The sequence below is a fragment of the Molothrus ater genome, chromosome Z, assembly GCF_012460135.2.
Source record: "Molothrus ater isolate BHLD 08-10-18 breed brown headed cowbird chromosome Z, BPBGC_Mater_1.1, whole genome shotgun sequence".
Lineage (NCBI taxonomy): Eukaryota > Metazoa > Chordata > Aves > Passeriformes > Icteridae > Molothrus > Molothrus ater.
In genome coordinates, this window is record NC_050511.2 from 26,009,738 (window position 1) to 26,035,107 (window position 25,370).

General features: G+C 37.1%; 1 protein-coding gene across 3 annotated transcripts; it reads right to left on the reverse strand.

Annotated features, from left to right (window-relative positions):
* Nucleotides 1–3,564: 3,564 nt before the first annotated feature.
* LOC118699317 (zinc-regulated GTPase metalloprotein activator 1A-like) lies at nucleotides 3,565–25,170 on the reverse strand. 3 transcript variants are annotated; one of them, XM_036403257.2, is made up of 15 exons: nucleotides 25,026–25,170; nucleotides 23,854–23,940; nucleotides 22,893–22,989; nucleotides 21,555–21,646; nucleotides 20,419–20,478; nucleotides 19,328–19,365; nucleotides 15,796–15,842; nucleotides 14,953–15,039; nucleotides 14,124–14,168; nucleotides 11,576–11,632; nucleotides 8,836–8,887; nucleotides 6,891–6,959; nucleotides 6,724–6,789; nucleotides 4,754–4,883; nucleotides 3,565–4,082 (listed from the first exon to the last, which is right to left on the reverse strand). In XM_036403257.2, exons 1-15 carry the CDS (start codon nucleotides 25,135–25,137, stop codon nucleotides 4,009–4,011), a joined length of 1,113 nt encoding a protein of 370 aa, XP_036259150.1. In that variant the 5' UTR covers nucleotides 25,138–25,170; the 3' UTR covers nucleotides 3,565–4,008. The 3 variants fall into 3 exon arrangements, 2 of the variants coding, with proteins under 2 accessions (XP_036259150.1, XP_036259151.1); XR_004982054.2 differs by having other exon boundaries at nucleotides 3,972–4,082; nucleotides 4,754–4,864; XM_036403258.2 differs by lacking the exon at nucleotides 3,565–4,082 and having other exon boundaries at nucleotides 4,813–4,899.
* Nucleotides 25,171–25,370: the final 200 nt, after the last annotated feature.

Below are 25,370 nucleotides of genomic sequence, written 5' to 3' on the forward strand. Positions count from 1 at the left end.
TCATCCTGCAGGATGCCACTGTCACTGCCAGTAACAGGCTTTGCACTGCATGTGCAGCACCTCAGGGCTGAGGTTTGCCACACCTGGTCTGGCCAATCTTTTCCTGACCCACCTGAAGCTCTGATTACTTCAATTTATTTGTGGCATTAGTATCTCTAACTGGCCAGATGTAAATTGCTAATTTGTTTTACTTTTTTATCCTTGGATGTTACAGCTAGTGTTTTTACAGCTAGTAGTTACAAGCTGCCATTCTGTGTAGGATGAGATATTTATGGCTTTAATGTGAGGATGAAGCATAGGGAAACATGACTGATACAGTATCAGTGGCCTTGAAAAGTGGAGACAAGTGTTGTAGATGAGTACAGGCATTAGGGGTGATAAGAAATGCAGCACAGGCATAGCACTGGAATCCCACTGCTATAAACAGTTCACCTACAATCAGTTAAAACCATGCAGACCTGGATCTGTATTTAGTGTATATAATATATATGCAATTTATATAACAAATCTGGAAGCAATGTGAAGCTGTAGAGCAGTGCAAGATGAGCAAATCATGGTTGCTCATGTGGACTGAGTGAGGAGTAACAAAAAACGGACACTGTTTGGGCCAATGTTCCTGGTAGCAGAGGAAATGCCCCACAAGGAGAGGCAGATGCCGTTGCTGTGAGCTCTGCAGGGCAGCTGGGCTGATGATGGCAGTAGAGAAACAGGGTGGCTCACAAGGACAGCAGGTGGCTGGGAACACAAACCTATCCATCCTGTGTCCCCTCTGGTCACATCCTGCCTACAGGAATTGGAATGGAACATGGAAAACATATTCCATGCTCCAGCAGGTGGGAGGTTATACATAAGGATTAAAAAGTAAGAATCTAGTAAAATACTACCAAATTCAGAACTGCCTAAATTTTAAAGGGCATAATAAATTAGACTGTGATCATCCCTTCATCTTCCCAGGTAATTCCTGAAGATTAAACCTAACAGGTGATATAAACAAATGGCACAAGAGTGTAAGGATATAATTTTTGTTAAAGTTTAACGGAGCTCCTAAAAACATGTGGAAAGCATACCATGGGGAAAAATGCTGCTTTGTAAAGTCTATTTCTGTAGATGTCTGACATTCATGAAGGCACAATGATCAAATCATTGCAATTTCCCTCTAGGACAGAAACTCCTCAGCCTCTGCTAGGGAACAAAATGTGTGGGGTTTGTTGACAAGATCACTTTCTACCTAGCTTTGTGCTCTTGATGGAGGGACTGAAGCACCATTAGTGCCAGCTATCTGGCTGGGAAGTAAGGCCAGGTCTAGACAGCCATCATTTCTTCAGGTGCGGCTGTGCCCCTGTTGGAACCTGCACAGGAAGAACTGCTAATGTTTGTCTTCACCAGATCCCTCCTCACCTCAACCTGAGCATCCCTGGCTGCCCCACCATCCACACACCACAACCCCAAGACAGGGCTGAGTGGTGTCTGCCTGTCCATTTCACCCTCCCACACAACCTCACTTCAGCCCAATTGTAGCTCCTTGGAGAAGGCCATCCTTGACATAGCTCCCAGTAACACAAATATTACAGTAATTACACAGCTTTTACAGAGCTGTCATTACCTTTCCTTTTCTTTTGCTTCTGGCATGATGCAAAGACAAGACATAGCACCCCAGCCTGTGTATGTAAGAACAGATGAGAAAATATTGGTTAAATAAATAACCAAGAAATGTAACCAGTGGTCTTCTTGGGAGATGGGGATAAAGATGAGGTGCTTGGCGTTTTTCCGGTGTCATTATGTGTGAACAGAATAGACGACAAAGCACTGGGACATCCTGACAGCCAGCAAGAGGAGTACAAACTCCACCCCTGCTGAGGAACCGCTTGCTCTCCATCCCAAGGGATGCCTTGAAATATGCAGGCAGTTTACAGAAGACAAGCAGACAAGATGTGCATACTGACTAGAGTGTCTCTAACATGAGCATTGTAAGCAGTGCAGGGAAAGTCCTAGCAAGAAAGGGTAAGTGGTACCAACATGAGCTATACAGAGTGCAGAGCTTATACTTCCAACTGCAGAAATGCCCCTCTGCAGCAACAAAAGCCCCAGCATATTGACAGTCATCATGGAAATTTTAGGATGTGATGGAGTGTGTGGTGGGTGAACAAATATTTAAAAATAAGCACCCAAAAATGACTCTGTGTAAGCCATCTCTGCCTTTTTCCCTAATGACTCATGGTTGAAGCTCCTTTTATTAGGTCTCTGAACTTTTTTTCAAATTGAAAGTTAGCAACGCTTCAGAGATTAATTGCTTTAAAGAGAACAGAGTTCCTACATTACAGGTATTTTGATCACTTTTCCTGTGACAAATGGAAGCAAAAGCACTAAAAATTATACACGTATTATCCACAAATTTAAATTTATGTGATCTTAATACTCAATGAATAACAGTGATGGCAATCATTTGACAAATTCTCATGCAGGACTGTGTGTCATTTATGCAGTCCAAAACAGTGTGAGAACATATACTAGTTTTAAAAATGAAGAGTTCTAACTGCTAAGGGAAACAGTGTCCCTCAGCTGTAACAGTTCATTCAGGTGCCACCAAGGTCTGCTAAACAGAAAGCAACATTGTGTAAGCAGATGGTTCTCTCTTTAGACCTTGCTTTAGAGAAAAAAATAAGTCCTGAAAACTACTTCAAGCTATCTAAAGCTATTTCTAATGTGAGGAATGCAGTCATGCCTGCCGATGTATCTACTGGAAGAGTAAAGAGTTCTATGTTAGCTAAGATACATTACTTATTTTAATCAATTGAGACACCAGCTCTGGGCAGTGAAAGATTAATGTCTTCATCCTCAGCTCTTTTGAAAATGAATTCCAAACTCATATGCTGCAGTAGAAGCAAAGTGAAAAAAATTTAAGACTGCTGATACTGCCTGAAGGAGAGACTGAGGGAATGGCCTTCTTTCTTTTCTTTTTAATGTTAGGTGTGAGACAAGTTTCTGCTTATTCAGACACATAACCTAGCACCCACAGCAAGCACTATAGCTAAAAGTCCATCCTTCAGAACTGTATGTCCTAGAATTTCGTTTGCAAACATTTTTAATTCTACATTATCTTCCTGCATTGACTTATTTTGCTTTCACACAGCTGTAGTCAAAATATCCCTCTAAAGCTAAGAGGTGAACAAAGAGTACTGGAGAATGTACAGGGCAAGAAGTTCAACTCTAAATTGTGATTAGCAGAGAGATAAAAGCTTCAGACTAGGTTTTCAAAGTAGTGTCACAGAACCCCATTAGAAATCATGCAGAGCAGCCTGAATATAGTGGAAAGGTGCAGTCCCCAGCTCCCCAGAACCTGAACTGGCAGGGTGATGGCCTATAAGATTGAAGAGTTCAGCTACCTCTTTCAAACTGCTGGCTATGTGACCAAACACTGCATGCACAGCTTTTGTGTAGACAGCATTTACTCCATGTGATCTTGTGCCTCTGCTACCTGTGTATTTTTAGTTTCATTACACAACAGGTTTACAGGTAGAACAGTACCTGGGATGGGTGCATACACTCAAAAATCACAAAAGCAAGTGGAAAGAGATGGAAGACAGTTTACTAGTAAACACTAAACATTTTGTACTGTGATTATATCACTGGCAACAATCACTATTGCTTCATTCCCAGTGGAAGAGAGTTAGGAAGAGAAAGCACTAGGCTTCAAACATGCTTCCCATATCCCTACAGTAACGCTTCACATAGAACATAACAGCCTGTCTCCATTTCTGCACAGTTACATGATGTTGCTGACACAGCTTCAGCCGAATCCAAAATAGGAGAATTGTGTTTGATTCTAACCATAAGAGCTAATCTTAAAGCAGTAGGTCAGCTGGAATTCTTAGGAAGACTTCAGGGTTCAACTGTTGTATAAACTCCAAGAGGATATAGAAACTACTATAGTCCATGCCATTCAGTCTTTTCTGCCATAAAATCCTTGCAGGATTAAAACAGACATTTAATCTTTTTTATAGTTTTATGTCAACTGTTTCCTCGTTCTTCTCTCACAGTGGCTATGAATACTTCTTTGATGATCTCCTTATTCAGGTTCCTGCCTGTAAAGAGAAATAAAATATCTAACTAACTGTATTTTACAGTGCATTAAAACACATACAAGTAGCTTCTTCTATCCTAAGGAAGTGTTTATTATATCAATCAGCGACAATAGCAGTATTAAAATTAAGGCAACAACAGACTTCAAGCACAAATAAGGGAAAGGGAAAAAATAGGTTATTTTTGGTAATAAAACACTTTGCACAGCAAACAAATACACAGAAAATAGAAGCACAGAACCTCAGCACTGCAAGATTTTTAGAAACAAAACTGATTTTAAACATTTCAAAGCTATAATAACCTTCCTTACAGTTACTAATATTTGATCAAGCATTCAAACTATTCCCATCACCCAATTTATAATTACAGATTTTAGAAACAAGATTAAATATGCCAACATAATTTATGAAAGCTTAGTATTTTATTGATTTGGTTTGATTTGGTTTGATTTTGGTGGCACTAATAGGGATAGTGTAGACTCCTCTCAGCTGCAATTTTGAACTTCAGGAGGTTTTGATGGATAAGCCTTAAAAAGAGGGTTAAGTTGAACAAACTTACTGCACTAATTCTGGCCAGTTTAGCCTGATTGCTTTTCCCTGGCCAAGTCTGTGAGACTGTCTATGAGAAAACAGCTTTTTAAACTCAAAGAAGGAGATGCATAATTTCCTCTTACCAATTAGGACCAGCCTGTTTGTTCTCTTTTCATCTTCTTTCCAGGGTACTGAAGTCTCTTCTAGGTCATAGAGCTCATGGACACCTTGGACTATCACTTGATGAGATTTGCCTTGAATAGATACCAGTCCCTTATCAGAAAAATAACTGTTAGGGTATATAAACAAAACTTTAAAAATAAAATATGTAAGAGGGGAAACAAAACTTTCAATCTAGTTCAAGCAGGGAGTAGTACTTCTGGCACCTGTGAACTTCTTAGTCAAAATAAACATATATTATCAATCAACACATCTACTCATAACATCCATTTTCACATCTCCTTATTTTGTTAAAGGCTAAGAATTACATTTTACCATACTTTGCCTTCTGTTCCTCATTCTGTTCCTCATTTGTCAGTACCTAGCCTGCCCAAGCAAAAATTAAATGTCATCATCTACTATGCCTCTTTGAATGCATATATGGTGTTTGACATGGGAGTCCATGAAAGCCTGCCTGCCAACAAAATGATGTAAAATGAACAAAAATGTCTGATTTCAGATTAGTCCAATTAAGCTCTTATGCTCAGTATATTTACTTTCCTGAAACAGCATCTTTGAATATTGGGGAAAGAATAAACATGTGTGAAGTAGAACAACTAGCAAAAGAATTAGAAAAGATAACAGTCAGCATGAGTCCATTAACTCACATATCAAAAGCTCTATTAAACAGTTTTCATCACTTCATAGCACAATGTTCTAAAATATTTTAGTGGAACACATTCTGTAAAACATGTCTTGTACATCTTGGAAGTTCCTCCCAGAATTTGCCCTAAACCAGGACACTTCCCTAAAGAAAGTTTAAAATATTTCATAAAATAGGCCTCCATTTGACCTATTAGTTGGAATTCCATGACTATTACTGCCAAAAGGGCTATGACTGCAGATATAATATAAATATAAAAGCAACAAACTTTGGAACCTGTTCTGTAATTAGTTGCCTGAGGTTCATTTGCTTTGGTGTATTTGTCTGTAACTGAGGGAGAGCACACATCTTACACAGGCTTCACATCTCATAAAGGATTAATTTGATTCCAGTGCTCAATACACCAAAAACAAGCTTGTGCATGGCATTACTGCTTTTCAGGCAGCTTCAGATACATCAGTGGCTACTCTCTTCTATTTGTCAGGAAGGAGAAGACCAGGATACTCTAATTTTGTTGCTGAGAAAGCAAAACAACTTTCCTTCCTATAAAACTAGAATAATTATGTTTCTATCTATGATGGTCAAGGGTTCTCAGGAAACAAACCAGAGCTTTACTTTCTTATATTTCTTACAGCCTGACAAATGGCTGACTGGATTCTTATTTTTTCATTATTTACTTGGCTGCTTGGTATAAGGTAAATGAAAGTAGATCCTGAATCGTCACCTCTACTCTTCTCCAAACCAAGCAAGTGAAGAACATGTAAGTGCCCATGAAGATGAATACTTATGAGCTGTATCTTCAAAACAACAGCCTGACAATACTGTAAAAACTTGTTAATTGTAGACCACAACTACTATTGCATTCCTATGTTACGCCAAACTGAATTTCTGCATATTATGGCAACAATTTTAAGTACACCTAGCAATCTATAGGATCCAATCTACAGTATCCCAACCCTAGATATGGAGATGAATAGTATCTCTCAAAGCAATGGAGGTAGAAAATTAAAAGTCATTTAACTATGGCTTGATTTTTAACCCTGCCACTGATGTTTGGGGACTGTACATCTGCCCTCCCCATTTAAAACAAGTAAGATCAATGTTTGCTCCTCTGCCAGCTCTCTCTTTCTGAGTCATTCATGGAATGACAACTTGATACTCTCCATATCATCTGCTCTGCTACAGTGATCAGCAGCACCTTTGATAGGTCCGTAATTGACAGCACAATGCAGTTTTTTAGGTGTACAGACAAAAAACACAAAACAAAGAAACTGATAATTTCTGACTAACCTTCAGTCTTATGACATCCATGGTGCATCCAGTCTTATCTTTCACATTCTTCTCCCACAGAAGATTCTATGAAAAGAAAAAGTTATTTCCATAAACGAAGTGGCATGGGATGAGTTTCTATAAAAAGCTACAATGATTTTTTCAGTTGACAGTGATGTATTACCTACCTGAATAAAGAGATTTAAGTTTTCTTCTTTTATATTTCCTGAAACTTCAAATGTTACTGTAATTATAGCCTGCAAAAGGCAAGATACGCTTATTACCACACTGAATAAAAATCCTGTAACAGTAATTTCAAAAAGTGTTCTTTATAACTTGGCCTCATAAAAAGGCAAGTATATGACAACATCAAATAAAAAAAAACCCCAAACCTCTATTTCTGTTCTGCTCTAATTTTCTAAATTAAGCTCTACTTTTTGTTTCTGTTTGGGTGTGCACCTATAGGGCAGATACAATGCCTTGAACAGTTTAGTGCCATTAGCTGCTGCCATGTAATTCTTTGCTGTAGAGACTATTATGATCAAGCTTTCAAATATGGTTAACAATGCTATTTTTTTGGCTTACTGATCTTGATGACAATACTATCAGACAAAAAATAATCAACATAATTTTCATAAAAGACAATCTGTACTTGCCTTATAAAAAAAGCTGTTTATAAACAGACTGTGTAGGAATAGAGTCAGAAAATCAAGATGTATGAAGTTAAGTTCTGTGCTAAAGCAACTGCCAGCTAACTGCTCAGGATCAATTACCAAAAGAAAATATAAAAATAAAACATATAGTTTAAAATTAAAAATTTATTTAAAGACTAAATAATGTCTTATTTTTGTCACTATAACTGCTCAATGGTTTGGAAGAACAGAGAGAGAATTACTTCCTGTAATGCTTTCCAACGACTACCTTCTGATGACTAGTCTAAACTTAAGGAAAAAAGAAATTAAAGCAACAAGCAGCAAATGTTTGTCTAATGACCAAGTAAACTTATCTAAACAATCAAGAGCTAACACTCTGAGCAGCTTCAAAACACGTCAGACCAAAGTTCACTGTGCTCCAAGCACAGCGCAGTTTGTTTCTGCTGACCTTCAACATGAAGATAATAAGCACACTTTGTCTTACAACAAGGACTTGCAGCCTACTGTGAGAAGTGTTCTGCCCTCATTATGCCTCAAATGTCTCAACAATCATCTTAAATATGTGGGTGTTAAACTAAACACAGATACTAACAATTAGTTCTGTCGAATGGCTACACACTACAAAACTAACAATAATCTCCTTAATAATACACACAAGGATACTATAACTCATAACATTCAAGAAGGATTCTACTTAACATTTCCATCTATTTTAGGGATCTATTAAGATTCTATAACTGAGCATATTTAAGAATTTTGATTAAGCAAAAACAATCAGTATTTTCATTGTAATTATAATCAAGCATGAACTGATTTTGCATTTAATCTGTAGTTCCAAAATAATTTATTATTGCCTTTTCCTGTTTCCAAGACTAGCAACTTCACAGTTAAATTATGCAGTTTAAAAATAAAAATACAGGCATTGTATGCATCATATTTTAACCCGAAAATTCAATTTAATTATAGAGACCTTCTGCAGAAAGCTCACTTTTCCAAAACACCTTAAAAAATAGAAGTTTTTACTTTTTTGCATTTTCTTAGGGGATTCGTGGCCTATGGGTGAACTCCACCCACCTATGGACACCCCAAGGAGGACTGTGACCCACAATTCAACTAGAGAGATTTTGTTTTGGATAGAAAACCTATAGGACAGACTGGCTACAAATTTAGGACTTGTTTCTGCAAATACCTAAAAAAAAAAGTGGTTCTATTTGGTTCACTAATACTCTCCATGTGAATCAACAAATGATATGACTGTCTGAAAGCCTATAAGCTATTTTTAAAAGTGAGACTTAATATAGTCATTTAGAATCTATCTACAATAAAGCACATTCTTTTTGTGTAATCTAGGTCATCTTCCAAATACCTTAGAACACATTACTCCCTAACTGAAACCTTCTGAAACAGTAACAAAATTAGCATGCAATATTGAACAGCCCTGTTGTTGCAAAAACATCAAAGCAGTATTTTTGGTAATTACCTTATCTAGATGTGCATGTGTTGTCTTTACATGCTCAAGCTTTTTCTGCAAACTGAAAATAAGTGAAGTTAAATGTTGCATTTGAGTAGGATTGTCAAAATGCCATTATTTCAAAATTTTAAAAATTCCAGTATTGCAGAGCAAAGCTGAAATATCAGAGATAGACTATATATTCAGAATAATATATAGTACACTGAAATAATTAATTCAACAGTTAATTAATTTTGAATCTCAAAATAGAAATGTTTAACTATATTTGTTTGATAGTTGTTTGTGTTAGAAAATTATGCTTTTTAAAACATAAAGAGAATTATAGTGCTGATTTGCAGTATCTTCAGCATTAAAAACATTTATACTTCAATGAACACAAGACCCTTGATACTCCTTTCTGCAAAAAAGGCAAACTACATCATTAGAACAAGCAAGAAAAAATAAACTGCTAGAATTTATCAAGTTAATAGATGTTCATTTTTTAAAAAAACTTTACAATTATTTGAAAATCAAGAAGAAAAGAATGTACAAAGTTGTTGCTGGAGAGAACAAAATCTGTAACACTTATTGAAATACTGTATACCAGCCTCCACTTCTCAGCTGTACAGCTCACTTGTACTATGCAGTGTGCCTGCTAACTTAAAACAGATACTCTCTACTCAATAAGACCCTAAGTTCAAGCTCTACTTGGGAACCTCTTTTGTAAACTAATATTTAGGGTCTTACTGCATCTTTTCATGTGAAAATTGTATTGCAACTTTAGATTTCACATGCACATCTGTCTCAATTAATCAAGATAGCACAAAATTTCTTCAAATACCATCTTCTGTACTGTTTCTGTTTTCTCTCTATGTTGTGAATAACACACAGAGAAGAAATACTGTAGCACAAGTTACTATGATGCCCTCTGCCAATTTAGAGAAAATTGCCCATTAAAATCCCTTCTCCTAATTTGATGACTGCAAAATTTTAAGAAGCCTTTATGGTGGGGAAAAAAGACACTATCTGCTACAGAAGTAATATTTCACATTCCTACTTCTCCTACTTCCTTTGCTTTGCTGTCTTACTCTCCCCTTCACAGAATCCAGAATTCATGATGTGCTTCCTGTGACTTCAGGGTATATCCAGACTACAAGGCTCTATCACACAGTCACACCAAACAGATGACGTTATCTGTCTGCTGACAGAAATCCTTCCTGCAGTGTGCCATTAAAAGAAAAACATTATTTATGTACTGGTGTGTATTTGTGTTCAAGTGATGTTGGATGCAAAGTTTTTCTACTCAGGCGATGGCACTGAAACCACCACTAATATTTTATGTAAGAATTTCTGTGTCTAGGAACTAGAAACAGGGTAAGCAATTTTGCTGTGCTGAGTTCAAACATAAAGAAAATAAACTGAACTTTATTTAAGTAGTCTACAATCTTCTTGGTAATTTAGAATTTGTCTTTAAATGCTGACAAATGTTTTAAAGTGCTTCCTCTGTTTTAATACCAAATATTGAGAAGCTCAAAGTAACTGAGTGGGATAAGAGAGAACACTAGATTGAGGAAAGCAATAAAGATTTTTTTTTGTCAGTTCCTTAAGAACTTTCTCAGATCTGTGGAGTGCAGCAAACTAGTAAACTTCACAGAACACATCCTAATATTACAAGTAATCAGATCTAACTGTGAACTGCTGTTAACAGGAACAGTCTTTTTCTGGTTCACATCTTTTTACTGCTTTATCTCTGCTGTGTGGCTCCAGGATGAGTCAATTCAGTTAGCTGATCCATTATAAGAACTTGGAACATGGATTTATGATCTGGCTTACAAACTAATAGTTATCTATTGCCTCTAAAGGATATACCGGTCTCCTTCCTCCCTTAACTTTGTTTTGGATGCCTAGTTTGGTATTTCGCTGATGCTGACATTGGTAGAAATCTTGAAACAAATACTACAGTATTTCACTGATTAGACAAAGCCAGTGCCAGCAAAACAAGACAAAACCTATCATTTTGATAGTACTGTACCAGTTCAGAGGGAAATCTCACAAGCACATGTTATCTAATAGATGTTACTAATTTGCATGTCCTGCAATTTCTTCCTACAGAAGAATGAAGCTGATATTACCCTCCTTTTCCCTCCTTTACTTTATGATTGCTCCGGTACTCCTCACTCCCTTTGCTGTTCTTCAGGTCTTTCTGCTCACAATGAACAAAAAGACCTTTCCCCCTTCCTTCCCATTTTACTCCTGCACCCATCCAGGATGCTGAATCATGCATTCAGCATTTAAAAACCCCAGGAATGACAAACATAGTTAGCAGAATTTGTAGAACCTTTGTTTGCTGTGGAACCTCAGTCCCTCATTCTTCTGTGTGAAATCTACAGATGCCTCCATTTCATCACAATACAAAGGAGAAAAAATTTTGAAATACTTTAAAAAAACCAGAGAAGTGTACAAATCTACTCTGATACTAAACCAAAACCTGCATTTTGGGGAAAAACCCAACCAACCACACAAACTCTGGCTCATTTAACTTTATAAGGTCAAAAAGGTTTTTGCAGGCATTTGAAGAAGAAAGAAATTCTATCTAATATTACCACTTATAAAGCAGTAATTTTTAAAATGTGACTGTCCTGGTCTAGACAGGATGGACTAAACTAGAAATTCTAAGAGAAACTCTGATGCAAATTTGAGCCAGGATTTCAGTGTGTATGTTTCATACACAGGTATTTTTTTCTAATAGAAGAGAAGAAAATTACCATACCTTACTCCAGATAAACTGTCAAAAGCATGCAGGTCCAAGACATTAGAGAGATCAACTCTAAAGAGAGGGGAAAAAAGAAAGCTTTGTATTTTTTATGTATTTAAATGTCATGTTTTAAAGGTGTTTACTGAAGCATATATTTCTTTTCTTGTCTATAAGACTAATGCCATTAATACTTAGCCTTATTTTTGGATATCAGTGGTTGGTACTGTCTTCTACAAGAAAATTCTGTGTTTAGTTACACAATAACATGTAAGCACAGAAACAAAACTTTTAAAATTTTACTGTTATACAGTAAAATACAAGGTATTTCCAAAAGTATGATAAAATCTCTTATTCATTATGTCTGAATAAAAAAATATTTTCCCTGAAAGGGAAAAGGAACCTTGAGCCTCTCAATACAGACACAAACCCCCAGAATACATGTAGCTTATACTGACACACTGTTAGCAAACAAAACTGAAACAACTTTATGAGGGAAGCACTACTACTAGAAATTTGAACTCTACAATTTGAAACAGACAAATAAAAAATGCAATTCAGAATAGGCAGTACCAATCATATCTGCTTACAAGAATGGCTACCTATAAACTTGCATAAGAAACTTTTCTTCACAAAGCAATACAGACTACAGATTTCACTGCTAATAGCAACTGACAGCTTTTCAGATACAGTTGATGACATGGGGCTAAATAAAAAGAACACGACAAGTAAAAAGCCCAAGCTCTGGAATACAACCAGAATCATTAAACTTTTACATTCAACAGTAGTTGTACCAAGCAGTTTCTAAGATGAAAGACTTATAATGGAATACACAAACAATTCCTGTGTAAAATTCATGATCAGCTCAGTGTCAGTTGTTCTCAGCAGTGTTCCAAAAAATCACATAGTAATCCTCCCTTTTAAATGTGGGCTTTTGAGGGACAAACCCCTCTTAAGAAGGGTATGTCCTCATACCATGCCAATAAATTAATTTTGTGCTGATTTCACATTTGGAATGTTTAATAATGGAAGAGACTGTATGTGTCATTTGCAGAACAATATTAACAAGTAACAAAGAGTTGTCATTGAGGACTGAATCTGAGGCCCACTTTATCTCATATCCAAAACTTAGTGCTAGCTGGCATCAGACACCATAAAATATGCAAAGAGATCAGATGTTGGATGTCCCCCTAATGGACATTTAAAACACAAATAATGTAGTTCAGTATCTTCTTCAAAATTGGTCCTATATGATCACCCAACAACAGCAAGTATTTTTCTCTACAATTTCCAACTACATTTGACAACAACTTTAAAAAGCCAAGTATACTTTATTATGACTATTACCTTCCCTTTAAATTTGCTTAAATCAAAAACCTCTATTTTACAAACACTGACCACAATAATTGATGTAAAAGTGCACAAATCAGTCCTAGCAGTCTGGAAGATATACTACTCTCCTAATGCTCCTGGGAATACAGAATCCATTTAAGTCCTTACTAAAGAAGAAATCTGAGTCAGAATTTCAATTAAAAATAGCAAAAACCAGTGCAATGTTTTTTTTTTTTTGTTATTCTTGTAACTTCTTTCCACTGCTTTCAAAGTCATTTTGTAGTAACAACTTATTTGCAGCAGCAATGAGAATAAAATTTAGGGTGACACAATTGAAGGAAAACACTGTAGTGCACATACCCAATTATTAGCTCAAAACCAACCTGGCTGTACAAACTGCTCTTCAGTCACAAGGCTGGTTGACTGTGTATCTTTGTGGCCAAGAAGGCCAAAGGTGTCCTGAGGTGCCTTAGGAAGAGCACTACCAGCAGTTCGTGAAAGGTAATCCTGCCCCTCCAGTCAGCTCTAGTAAGCCTGTACCTGGAGTTCTGTGCCCATTTCTGGGCTCCTCAGCACAGGAAGACACAGAGCTCCTGGAGGGAGTCCAGGGGAAGGCAACAAAGATGTTTAAAGGACTGAAGCACTTCACTGATGAGGAAAGGCTGAGGGAGCTGTGCCTGTTCAGACTCAAAAAGATGACTGAGAGGGGACCTTCTCAGTGTATAGAAGTAGCTGAAGAGAGGGTGGACCAGGCTCTCAGTGCTGCCAGACAACAGGACAAGAGGGAACAGGCAGAAACTGACACACAGTAAGTTCCACTTGAACATGAGCAAGTACTTTACTGTGTGGGTGATTGGAAGAGATTGCCCAGAGAGGCTGTGGGGTCTCCTTCATGGGGGGTATTCAAAAACCATCTGGACACAATCCTGTGCCATGTGCTCTGGGATGACCCTGCTTGGCAAGAGGGTTGGACAAGATGACCCACTGTGCTCTCTTCCAACCTCACTCATTCTGGTATTCTGTGATATGAACACCAATGAAGAAAAATATAAATTAGAAATACATTTTTACTTCCTCAAAAAAAAATTTTTAGATGCTTATTCATAAAATAAACATTGGATTAATTATTTCTAATTCAATACTTTTCCTTTAACAAAACTGATTTAATAGAACTGATTTAAACTGACACAAAAGAAGCAGGATCTAGTACCTAGTAATAGTGGCCATTTAATACCTTGATCTTTGTGTCTCTAGAATTTTAACAAGTCCATTTATTGACCTAAAATAAAACAGAAGAATCATTAGTTAGATGAAAATATAACTGTGATATATTGTTTGAATATGTTAACCATGGACAGCATCATGTGAAATAGCATCCCAACTCCATTATCAGCTTGTTAAATAACTATCAGATATGGGTTGAGATATTTGGTTTCCACTATAGCTGGTGAACTTCACAAGTTCTGACAACAAGATACCACCAGTGAGAACAGTATTTTCCTATCCAAAGCTATTCTCTGCTCAGTCTAAGCACTTTTATTTTCATATTTCAAAAAATTAATACAGTTGATAAGTATTTTAAATGTTAATGTTTCATTTGGCTTATCATGGTATTGATAGAAAAGAGTAATGTCTTTGATCATTAATTTGATTCAGACCATTGGTTCATCTGCTTCCATGACAATTGTTTGGGACTTTCTCCATATATCTTTCCATTTGCCAGTGAACTCATATTTACCAGCAGATTTTTTTCCACTTCTCCTAATTCTCAAAAAATGGCATCAGCTGCTCAGAAATGTAAAAACATAAACACTTAAGAAAAAGGTCTGTCCGTACTAAACAACATCAAATCTTATCAAGATAGACAAAATGCTAAGATTGTGTAAGTACATAGAAGTACTAAAGTATCTTTCCAAGAGGCAGTCTCTTTTCTCTTGTAAGCTTATCAATTTTGTCCATCTAATAATGAGATCTAATTTCTATTTTAACAGCAGTAAAGAAGTAACTGTGTTTAAATTAATTTTTGAGGAAGTAGTGTTACAGTTATGCCAAAAGTTTCATACCTCACAGATGTTCTGACTTTATTCAATTCTTCTTCTGAAACCAAATCTGTTTTATTGATGATTATAAGATCAGCTAATGCAACCTGCCTATGTATTAAGAAAAAAAAGAGAGGAAAAGACATCACTAACAAACAAGTACTTTATCTGTAAGGCAGAAACATTATCTCCCCCATGGCCCCAAAAGGTAGTATGAACATTGTTAGTACAGAAGGGCAAGCATTGATCAAACTAGAACATGATGGAGAATGATTACAGTACTATTGACTTCTCAATATGTTCTTCTGTGCCCTAACAGATCAAATCAAGGCTTGCTAGATTCTTTTATTTCAGGGTTGTTTTGTTTGTTTGTTTGGATTTTTTATGTCATTTAATCCAAAGTGCTTAGTGATTCAACAACTTTACAAATCCCTATTTGCCAGTGAGATTATATCCTTATGTGATCCTTGTAATGCAATACTTCAAGTTTCTTTGCTTTATGAAGACTTCAATTGTTACAATAACCCTTAATTATTGTGGCTCCACATTTATTAAAAAGTATTCTTCTATCTCCAGTTCTGCTTCAAGCATGATAGATCCTAACATGAAACTTTTAATTCCCCCAACAAGGGTGCTTCTCATTCTTAAATAAAATCCCATCACTATTAAAATAGAACAGTCCATTCTTGGCAGAAAGATCAAATGAACCATGATGTTACTTTTCCACATTTTACCTCATTACACCAATCTACCTCAGTTTAAGCAAAGCAGGAGCAAAAAGCCCTATTTTAAAGAACCCATTTCCAATGAACTTTTATACAGTGCAATTCCCAACTTGATATATAAAATTAATTTCTACATCCATACCGAGATGCTTCATTAATAAGGCCTTCTGGTTTCTCCTCTGTCAAGTGCTAAACAAAAATTAAAAGAATTGGATTAAACATATTCAAATTAAATTTAAATTGATTTGCAGTTAAAGAAAGCCAAATCCAATTCAGTTGAGGTCTGTTTTTTGACAAAGCATTGAGGAAGATGGTATCCAGAATCTTTCTGTTAAATGATAGTGAAAAAGTACATTTATATATTCATCATTACATGGATTTATAATTAGCTAAAAGCAAACTCTTCTAATTTATTTTATTATTAGAATGCTAAAGGGTTGGAAAACCTTATAATATTTAATTACTTTTCAGCTTTACAATGAAGTAAAAAAGTTACCGTAACACACAGTAAAAATGAAAAAATATATCTGGAAGAAAATTAAGGCTCAGTTATTTTACAAAGGAGTGTGAACTCAACTAACTAACAAAACATAGGCTAGGCTTGCAATACAGCTTTCTTATATGTAACTTCACATTCTTTTCCTCTGAAGACTCAAAGACAAACTCTACTTTGATAGTAAAAACTGGTAACTTTTTTCAGGTTTGTATGGATAAACCACTCCTCTTTGGCATGTCTGTCCAAAGTCGGAAGCTACAGGAGTTTCAGTATCATCTCCACTTGTCTGCCCAAGCTAGTGTCTTTGCAGAAGAATTAGTGAAAGGGAAGAAAATACCTGCATCTCAAGCAGCAGCATAACATTTAGCAAGACAAAGGCTTACTTAACTTAGTCACAGCAACAGACTACACTGAAGCAGCAAAGGTCTAGCTACAAGTTATTTTCTGCCCACTCTGCCATGGAGGTAGCAATCTCTAGGATAGAAATGTCACAGACATCTGGAGACAGAAAAACTTCAAACTGGTGCTGTAGTATTAATAAGAACTTGCCACTTATGCTTACATCTCTAAGAGAGTCCTGTGCACTCCTTCATCAGCTCTAAATCTACCAGGAATATTACTTTAAAATCTCAGTTTCCAGTTAGAGAAACAACAAATTAAAAGTGGAATCAATTTGTCATGGGAAATATACAGCTTTTTAAAAACCTTGAAAACTTTTTTTCTTTATTGTAATTACCAGGCATCTAACAGCATTTTACTTGTAGAAAAGCAAAAATAAGTTATTGCATACTGTGAGTCTATCATGTAAAAACAAACAAAACTATTTCCTGATTGTGCACAACCTAAGCAGAGAATAACAACAAGATGACTCTCAGGAACCTCTCCTCTAACCTCTTCTTTGTAATCCTCTGTGTATTGATTCTATACAATTACTGTTTAGGTTTGTTGCCCTGAAAAGATCAAATGTCAGTAGTGCAGATGTCAGGTCCTGGAAGTTGAGGACTGCAACTTCAAGCTGTCCAACTGTTCACCCTCAATTAAAGAAATTAGTATTTCAGATTGCTGTGTGACAAACCTGTTAGATTGATAACCCATGGTATCAATTAGCATGGGGGTGGTGGTATGGTTGGTCACAGGGGATGTTTGTCAGCTTTTCTTGTGATGGGTTGGTTCTTTGAAGCGTGACATACTTAAATTGCTGCACATTATCTCAATGCCATTACCTGTACGCTTTCAAAGTTATTTGAATAATAAGCAGCTGTTGAGGTCAGGCTTTGCAATCAGAGGAACTAAACAAGTTAGCAAGTCCTTCTATACCAAAGTTTACTTAGTACACAACTAAGAAAGTCTGAAGTTCCTACTATTCTGTGTAGATGTCAGTGTTTTACAGGTTTACTGATCAGATTATGTATGTTTTCACTGAGGTGCCAAAGGTAATAGTAGATAGAAAATTTAAATGTTTCAAAACATTTTTGTGTTGTTTCTGTTATATTACTTGAAAGTCTAGCATTTTAAAACTCGTTTTCATTAATAATTTAATGCTGCTGTGTGCAACACAATTATATTTCATCTGAGACAACATTTCAGCACTGCATGAAGAAAAAGATAAACAGAACAACATTTTTGCAAGCAATATATAATATAAAACACATCTGAATTAATATGAGGGAACCCAGCTGAAAAGGGGTTGACCTAAAACATGCTATGATTTCTTGTGATAGTTGAGGTGATTTAGAAGATGGTGACTGCTTGGAAGGGCAAATCATCCCCTTCCCCTCAGTCTTCTACCAACTTCTCCACAAAAGTTCTTGTAGAAAACAATGAACTTAACTTTCCAAATTGCTATGAGGTTCCATTTGTTCTGTTCCAGTCCAAGACAAATTAATGAGAAAACAGGACTGCTAACCTGATTTACCCTTTTGTTAAATCTAATCTGATATCCTTTTTTGTTTTTTTTTACCAAATTTACCCTTTTGGTAAATCAGCTATCAGATAAGCACAAATGAAAGGAGAAACCCAAGTAATCCAAACAAAAAAAAATCTTACGGGAAGAACTACTCTCTTATTCTTAAACCATTATTCTTCAGTTCTCTGAGCCATTTGCAGCCATTGTAAATGCAAAAATACTACAAACACTTTCACAGCATAGAATTTCTATATGACTATTATAGATGGGTAATGTAGTGGCTGGCTCCTGCAATTAAAGGATGACTATTATGTGTATGTAAGAGAAGTTCTATCAATGTAGAGTTACCTTATTGTGATTTGTTGTTTGGACATCCTCTGTTCTCCCCATAGTCCCCCTTTCCCCCTTAAGGTCTTTCTCCTTATTCAGTCCTTTTGTTGTATTTTGTTAAGGTTTAATAAGCCTTTTGAAATTTTAAAAGTGAGCAGCATTTCTCAAATGATGAAGGCATTTTTTCATATGGTCACTTTTTTTTTAATCCTGCAAAATCAATACCCAATCAAAGCAGTAACCTCCTAAGTTATTAAGTTGCAAATAGTTATATTTACACCCACCTATTACCAAAAAAAAAAAAAAAAAAAAAAAAAAAAAAAGCTGAACTATTTGAATTAATCACAATCTTTGCTGACCTAAGTTCACTGTTGTATATGTCTGTTCTTACATTATACTTTATATACAGATTACTCTAATACCTGCTCTTTTTGTCTGCTTCCATATATCATGTTAATGTGAAGCGGTACCAGAACACGTGTGCTTTCATTTCTCCCTGCCACAGCTACCATTACATTAGTACCCTTCCCAGGCGGAGCCCTAACTCACTTGTTACCACACTGGTATAAGACATCTGTTCTTAGTCCTCTCCTTTCAAGTAACACAGACCAGTGACCAGTTTCTCCATTGTTTTTACAGCAATCCAAATGCCTATTTGGATTAAAAGCAACATTCCTGAGTGAAGAGTTAGAACTATAAGAAACCAAGTACTTAGCAACCTGGCATCTCTTGTCACACCTGTTGCTGTGTCTGTAAGAATGTGAATTCCTGCAAATATCAGTACTTCCTTGTGCCCATCCAAAAGATAGTAATAATGAAATATGTCCTCATTCAATCTAAGAATTACAGCTATTGTTAAAATTAATTAATCCACATGAACATTACTGCAATAGCTGTTCTAATGCTGCAGTTTTAAACGATATAACAAATCTAGTAACTTACCTGCAATCCATGCTTTGCATCAACAACAGACACAATACCTAAAAGAAAACATTAAAATGGAATAGAAATGTGCTAAATGCAGCTGACAGTTTAACAACTTGAAAACCTCCTGTACAAAGGTAACAATATCAGCAAATTTACAACTAGTTATAATAAACTGGAAGCACTGAAAGTATGTGAACAATAAACTTGTTACCTAAGTATTTTTTTATTCATTGTCTTATCTGTCGTAGTAAAATGTCTACAGAACCAGGTGAGATAAATTCTTACAAAGTAGATGCTTCATCTTCCACAAGAGGAAATTGGCTGAGGTATGCTTTTACAGAATACTGAAACAAATTAAGGGACTGACTGATGTATGTAGCCATTCTGATGGTAAAAGACCAGGAATTTGAAAGTCTCTGGCAGAAACTCAAGAAGCTCCTTCTTATTGAACTCAGTGTTTCCTTCCTTGGTTAGATGGGTATTTTACAGACTGACCAAAATGTTAGTAGGGCATTTTTTAAGCCAAAAAGTAAATTTTTTTCCTACATTAAAAAAATTGCTCTTTAACTACATATAGTGATGACTTATCTTTCAGTAATCTCAGGTTTTTATTAGAACACAGCAAATATTAGCGCCAATGAGTACAATAGGTGAAGAAAGCAGAAAACAAAAGGCAGAAACATCCAGGTGTTGACAATTTATGAATTCAGAAAAATTGTCTTTAGGAAACACTGCATTTCAGTAGAAGGGGAAGAAGGAAGAAAGAGGGAAAAAAAGCATGCTGTAATATTACTCCTAAATGAGGTTTTATAACCTCTAGCTAATGAGATTTTCCCCTTACATCACTGTCAAGAGCTGTCCATATCTGATCCCTTAGAAAAGCATTAAACAACTTTTTCTGGCTTTTGCAAGACTGAGCACCTCCCCAAGTAAATAAACAAGCATCAGAATATGCAGGGACACCTCTGTGATCAAATCTGCCAGTGTGAAAACCAAGTTCATACATTTCAAACATGTTCTCAAACCTTGCCTTAAAACACCAATCATACATTACTCTAAATCCAGATATGAAATGCCAATACACAGGAAAATAGGCTTGCACTTACCATCAAGATAGATGTCACTTCCCAGCTCAGAATCAACCCAAAACATGGAGGCCACGGCTCCTAAGAAGTGTAGTATATATACAGTTGCAAAATTGAGATGTTTCCAGTAAACTACCAACACTGAGGTATTTCACAGAAAAACTCTATCTGCAGTGCTAACAATAAGATCAGTGACTAAAGTCATTCCAACACCTAAAACTGTCCACCTGAAGTGATATGATGCAGTCCTTCAAACACCACTCTGTATCAGACCCAAATACGTGTCAGCTGTTCTAGTGCTTACTCAGGCAAGATATAGCAGGGACCACAACATGAAATCGTTTTCTGGTATCTATTGATTTTTTTCCAAAAAGCTCAATAGTTTTCCAATTTGACTCAAACAGAATTTGTGTGTAACAGAGGCGAAATCAATGTCCTGTCTTTTGAAGAAAATTACTTTATAACGACAACTATTTAGCTTTGAGCTGGAAAGCACCAGTCTCCTAATGGGAAAACAACTGAATTTCTGATAAGAATTTCCTTCCCTCTCCATCTACAACAGATTTTTAATGTGGATGGTTTAGAGAAAACTGTTTTGGATAGCTATTCCTAACATGAGATCAAGTTTAAACACCTTTTTTAATAATAAATACTACTAAAGAGCACAGAAGGATTTTGTAAAATCTCTTATTGCTCTTTAAGAAGAACGTACTAGTCTGTTTCACAGTATATTTTACAACTTCACAAAATATAAGGCCTATCACAACCAGTGTAACAATACAACAGATGCTAATTATTTAGACTTTAAAAGGAGGAATGTAGAACATCAAAAGCGTATTGAAAACTACTAGTTTTAGAGTATGCTTCTCTTTGCTAAGCCCAGTGTCTTCTCTAAATGGAAATATATTTTAGCTGGATTTCTACTAAGCTTTAGATTCAATTTAAACTAAGGTCAGCAAACAGAACTCAACCAAAGACAAAGTCATATCTGCACCTTGAATCAATTCACTGGAGTTTGTACCACCACTGAAGCATAGGCACCTGACAATTCACCACGTTAATATTACAACTGTCAAAGTGAACTAACTGGTGAGCAAATAAGCACTCCATAAAAACAGAATAATTATCATGGTTATGAAAATTGTAATGTGAACTACCTGGATCTGCCAAACCAGTTGTTTCTAACAATATATAGTCAAATTTTCCTCTCCTTTGCATCAGGTTCTCAATTGCTTTCACACCATTGTCCCTGTAAGAAGAAACAATTAAACCTGAGAACAGAGAAAACAAGCTAAAGCATGTATTTAAATGTATCTTCTGATGCAGAACACAGTGTCAGTATCATCAAAGCAAAAGTTCTAAGACAGGACATTTGCAGACTTACAGTCTGCAACAAAAATTTAGTTATCTGCTGGCACATTATTAGGCAAATTTTAGTTTTCTCCTTCATTTAAGTCTAAAAATAGCATTTTCCTAACCCACCAGGTTTGTTTTCAAACACTGAACAACCTGTAAAGGACAGTAGGGCTGTGGAGATATGGAACTATTTGGTTTGGCAGCTGATATTACAGAAATAAGGGGTGAGGTAGAAGTGAAGCATGCTGCCCTGTCTTTCTACCTCACCTACACCAAGATTACCGTGCCATTTACTTAAATTAGAGCTGATGAAGTCAGTCTAAAGCAGAAATGTATAGCATTTTTTAAAGAAATCATTGTATATAAAACACAGCAGCATATAAAACAGCATATAAAAATAATAAAACAATCAATGTATATAAAACTTCTATGCTTCTCTTAAGACAGCATTCCTTACACCCCAGAACAACAGAATCCAATAAGATTCTGTTTTCCACTTACTACCTATTACTATTTAAGGCATAAGACCAGTTCTCCCAAATTTTTAGGGCAAACAGGCCATGACCCTTGTTTACAAACTTAGCACAAACAATTCAGCATTGCAACAAACAGGGTAAAAAAAAACATGTCAAGGGAACAAATACTCTCTCGCTTTTTACCATGACCACCAGCTTACAGATTTGGATACTGTGTTTCATTAGGTCACAGAAGGTTTTCCATTCATCCTTTTTGACGAATACTATATTGAAGTAGTAACCAATGTACAAAGAAAGAAGCAGACTAAGCGTTTTGTGGGGAAATTGGGAAACCTGAGTCCTAGTTCCAGCCTACCTGAATCTTCAGCTCTCTACATGAAAGCACATTATACTAACAATAGAGGGATAGATCCCTACTCTACAACATCCCCATGCTGTATAAGCTGGTATTTAGATTACTCTTCTGAAAGACACCAAGTCCAAATCCAGCAAGACAGCAATAGGAAATAAATTTCTACCTCCCAAATTCCAATTGTTTCATCCAACAAAAGAAGTCTCAATCAATTCTACCATCAGTTTCAGGAATCAAATCCTGGATGTCTTCTCCCTTCCTCAATTCCCCACAATATCCACTGGAAGAACTTGCACAGAACTTGTACTCACTTTACTGAACAGCACAAGCAGCCATTTCTGAGCTCCAGCCATTCTTCATAGAGTTCTCCCCCTTGACTGATTGCCAGAGATTTCTCCAAGGCACTTCCTGAAAATACAAGTGGTGCTATATTTTTAAGCTACAATCTTGCATGACAATGCCTTTAAGAGAGAGATATGTGGATTACATTCTTTTCTTCTGAGACCACGTTTCTGATATGTTCTCAAGAAATTTGTATTTTCTATTTTATGAGAAATTTAAAAGCCAAGACAAAGCTCATTCCACAAAGTTCAAACCCCACTGGATGATGGTACATCATAAGTGCCACAAACTTTGCTAAAAGAAAGGGACACCAGCCTGTGCCTCCCTGTCAAATAAAGGCTCTGTGTGTACATTTTCTTTTAGGCTCTGTGAACAGAAAAGCTACACACATCTTTATTGATGAAAACAAACAGAGAGCCCCCCACCAACACAGTATAAACTGTAAACAATGTAAGCTTCTGACTATGGTACAGATATGAAATTACAGCTAGAGCAATTAAAAGTTCTGAAAGCAAAGAGTTCAAAGAACCACAGCCATCAAGCACACATCTCCCCATTTTCTTGGTCCATGATAATTTGCGATTTGCAAATAGCTGAGGGGAAAGGAAATTTTAAAAAATATCATCTACCAACATATTATTTCAATTTCCATTTGCTTGAAACTGAGTTAGACAAATGGTGGTATAGCACTTCCAACAGGGTGATGTATTTATTTACTTTATTCTGAGGGCCTACATTTATGTGCAAAATAGATTAATGCATGTCAGTATTTTATGAAAACCAGCAAAAAGACTTTCTGCCCTTCTGAAGACTATGAGGTATGTTAATAATTTCAGTAATGGATTTAAAGTTACAACAGTCTTGGTTTCCAGTAGTTTTATGTACTTGTCATTTTGTGGCAAAAAGAAAGATTTCTGCACGTTTACATACCTTCTCCAAATTCATTCAGAATAACTGCTATTCTTTTATTATGCTGTTCTGTCAGTATGTAATTTAGAAGAGTTGTTTTTCCAGCTCCTAGAACACAGACCATATTTCTATTAAAATGTTAAAAAAAACACGTAACATTTCAAATAAAAGCTAAATACTGTTATGCATGCACATGCACACTTCAAGCAATTCTCTTCTAAATAGAAATTTTCATTCTTATGTCCTACATTCTGTTCTAATGATGTAGAAATTAATTTGTAGATATATTTCAACTCATAGAACTATCAGGACATTAAACTGCAGCCTTAAATAAGTTTTTCCCACTCATTAAGTGTGAGTACTTGATAAACTTACAAGCTCCCTACTAGCTGGGCAGATTTCTCCTACGACACTAACTTTTATGCTTCTTTTAACAGAAGGCAGACTTAAATCTTCTCCCTCTTTACTGCCTTTTCTGACCTGTTCTGCCATGAGTAACCACGATGTGCTACTAACTGCCTTTAAACGGGGTATTGTTATAAAACGTGTTACAAAACGTGTTCTGAGGGGCTTTAGCAGCAGTTTCACCCCATGCACAAGATCACAGAATTGTCAAGGCTGGAAGGAATCTCTGGAGATCATCCAGCCCAAAGCAGGTGACCACTACAACTAGGGAACCTTCCTTACTTGTCCTTAAGAGATTTTTTTTTGCAACAGTGTGATGCAGTACAAAGTTACAATCTTCAGCACAGTGACTGCGATCCTAAATTTAACCAGATTCTTGCAGTCCATAACTGCGTGTATCACACAGTAACTCTGCTGGTCGAGGGGCACGGGAAAAACGCCGAACCTCACATTTTTCAGACTGCAACACAGTCTGCATTTAACTGAGCCAAATGTGTTGCACTATTCTGACGCTAAGTGACCAAGAGCCATTTGTCAATCGTGACCTGCACGAGGCGGCTTCTGAAAGCAGGGTGGTGGAAGCAGCAACCCTTTAGGTGCTTACACCTCTCCTCAGAGTGGCCCTGCAAACTCACGGGAGCGGCCGGAGGGCCCCGCGCTGCTCACCCGGCCCGTGGGGTGCAGGCCCCCGCCCGCCCGGCAGCCCTGGCTCCGCGCTGCTCACCCGGCCCGCCCGGGCCTTCCCTGCCCGCACGCAGTCCCTGCCGAGCGTCGCTCCCGCTCCTCACCCAAATACCCCGTGATGATCGTCACGGGGATCTTCCTGTCGGGGCCGGCATCGGCCAGCTCCGCGCCGCCGGCGCCGATCGGGACCAGGTCTGGGCAGTCCTCGTCCTCCATAAGCGTGGACGGCCCCGGCCCAGCCACCTCCGGCGCCCCCTGCCGTCACACTCCTGACGTCGCTCGGGTGGGGTCACCGGAGTGACGTCACGCCCCGCCGCGCCTCGGCCCCAAGGGCACCTCCCCCGCGCGGGGCTCTGCGCAGGCGCAGCTCGGGGAGCCGGGCGGGGCGCTCTCCGTGAAGGGAATGTTGGCCCGCGGGGGCGCGGTGGTGTGTCTGCGGCGGCGCCTTG

Excerpts from the sequence above, each read along its gene's own strand:
- LOC118699317 (XM_036403257.2), bottom strand. The coding sequence starts at position 25,137 with ATGGAGGACGAGGACTGCCCAGACCTGGTCCCGATCGGCGCCGGCGGC. Across the intron at positions 4,884-6,723 it reads TGGATGTCATAAGACTGAAG|GGACTGGTATCTATTCAAGG; the intron begins GTTAGTCAGAAA and ends TTTTCTGATAAG. Across the intron at positions 4,083-4,753 it reads AAACAGGCTGGTCCTAATTG|GCAGGAACCTGAATAAGGAG; the intron begins GTAAGAGGAAAT and ends TTCTCTTTACAG.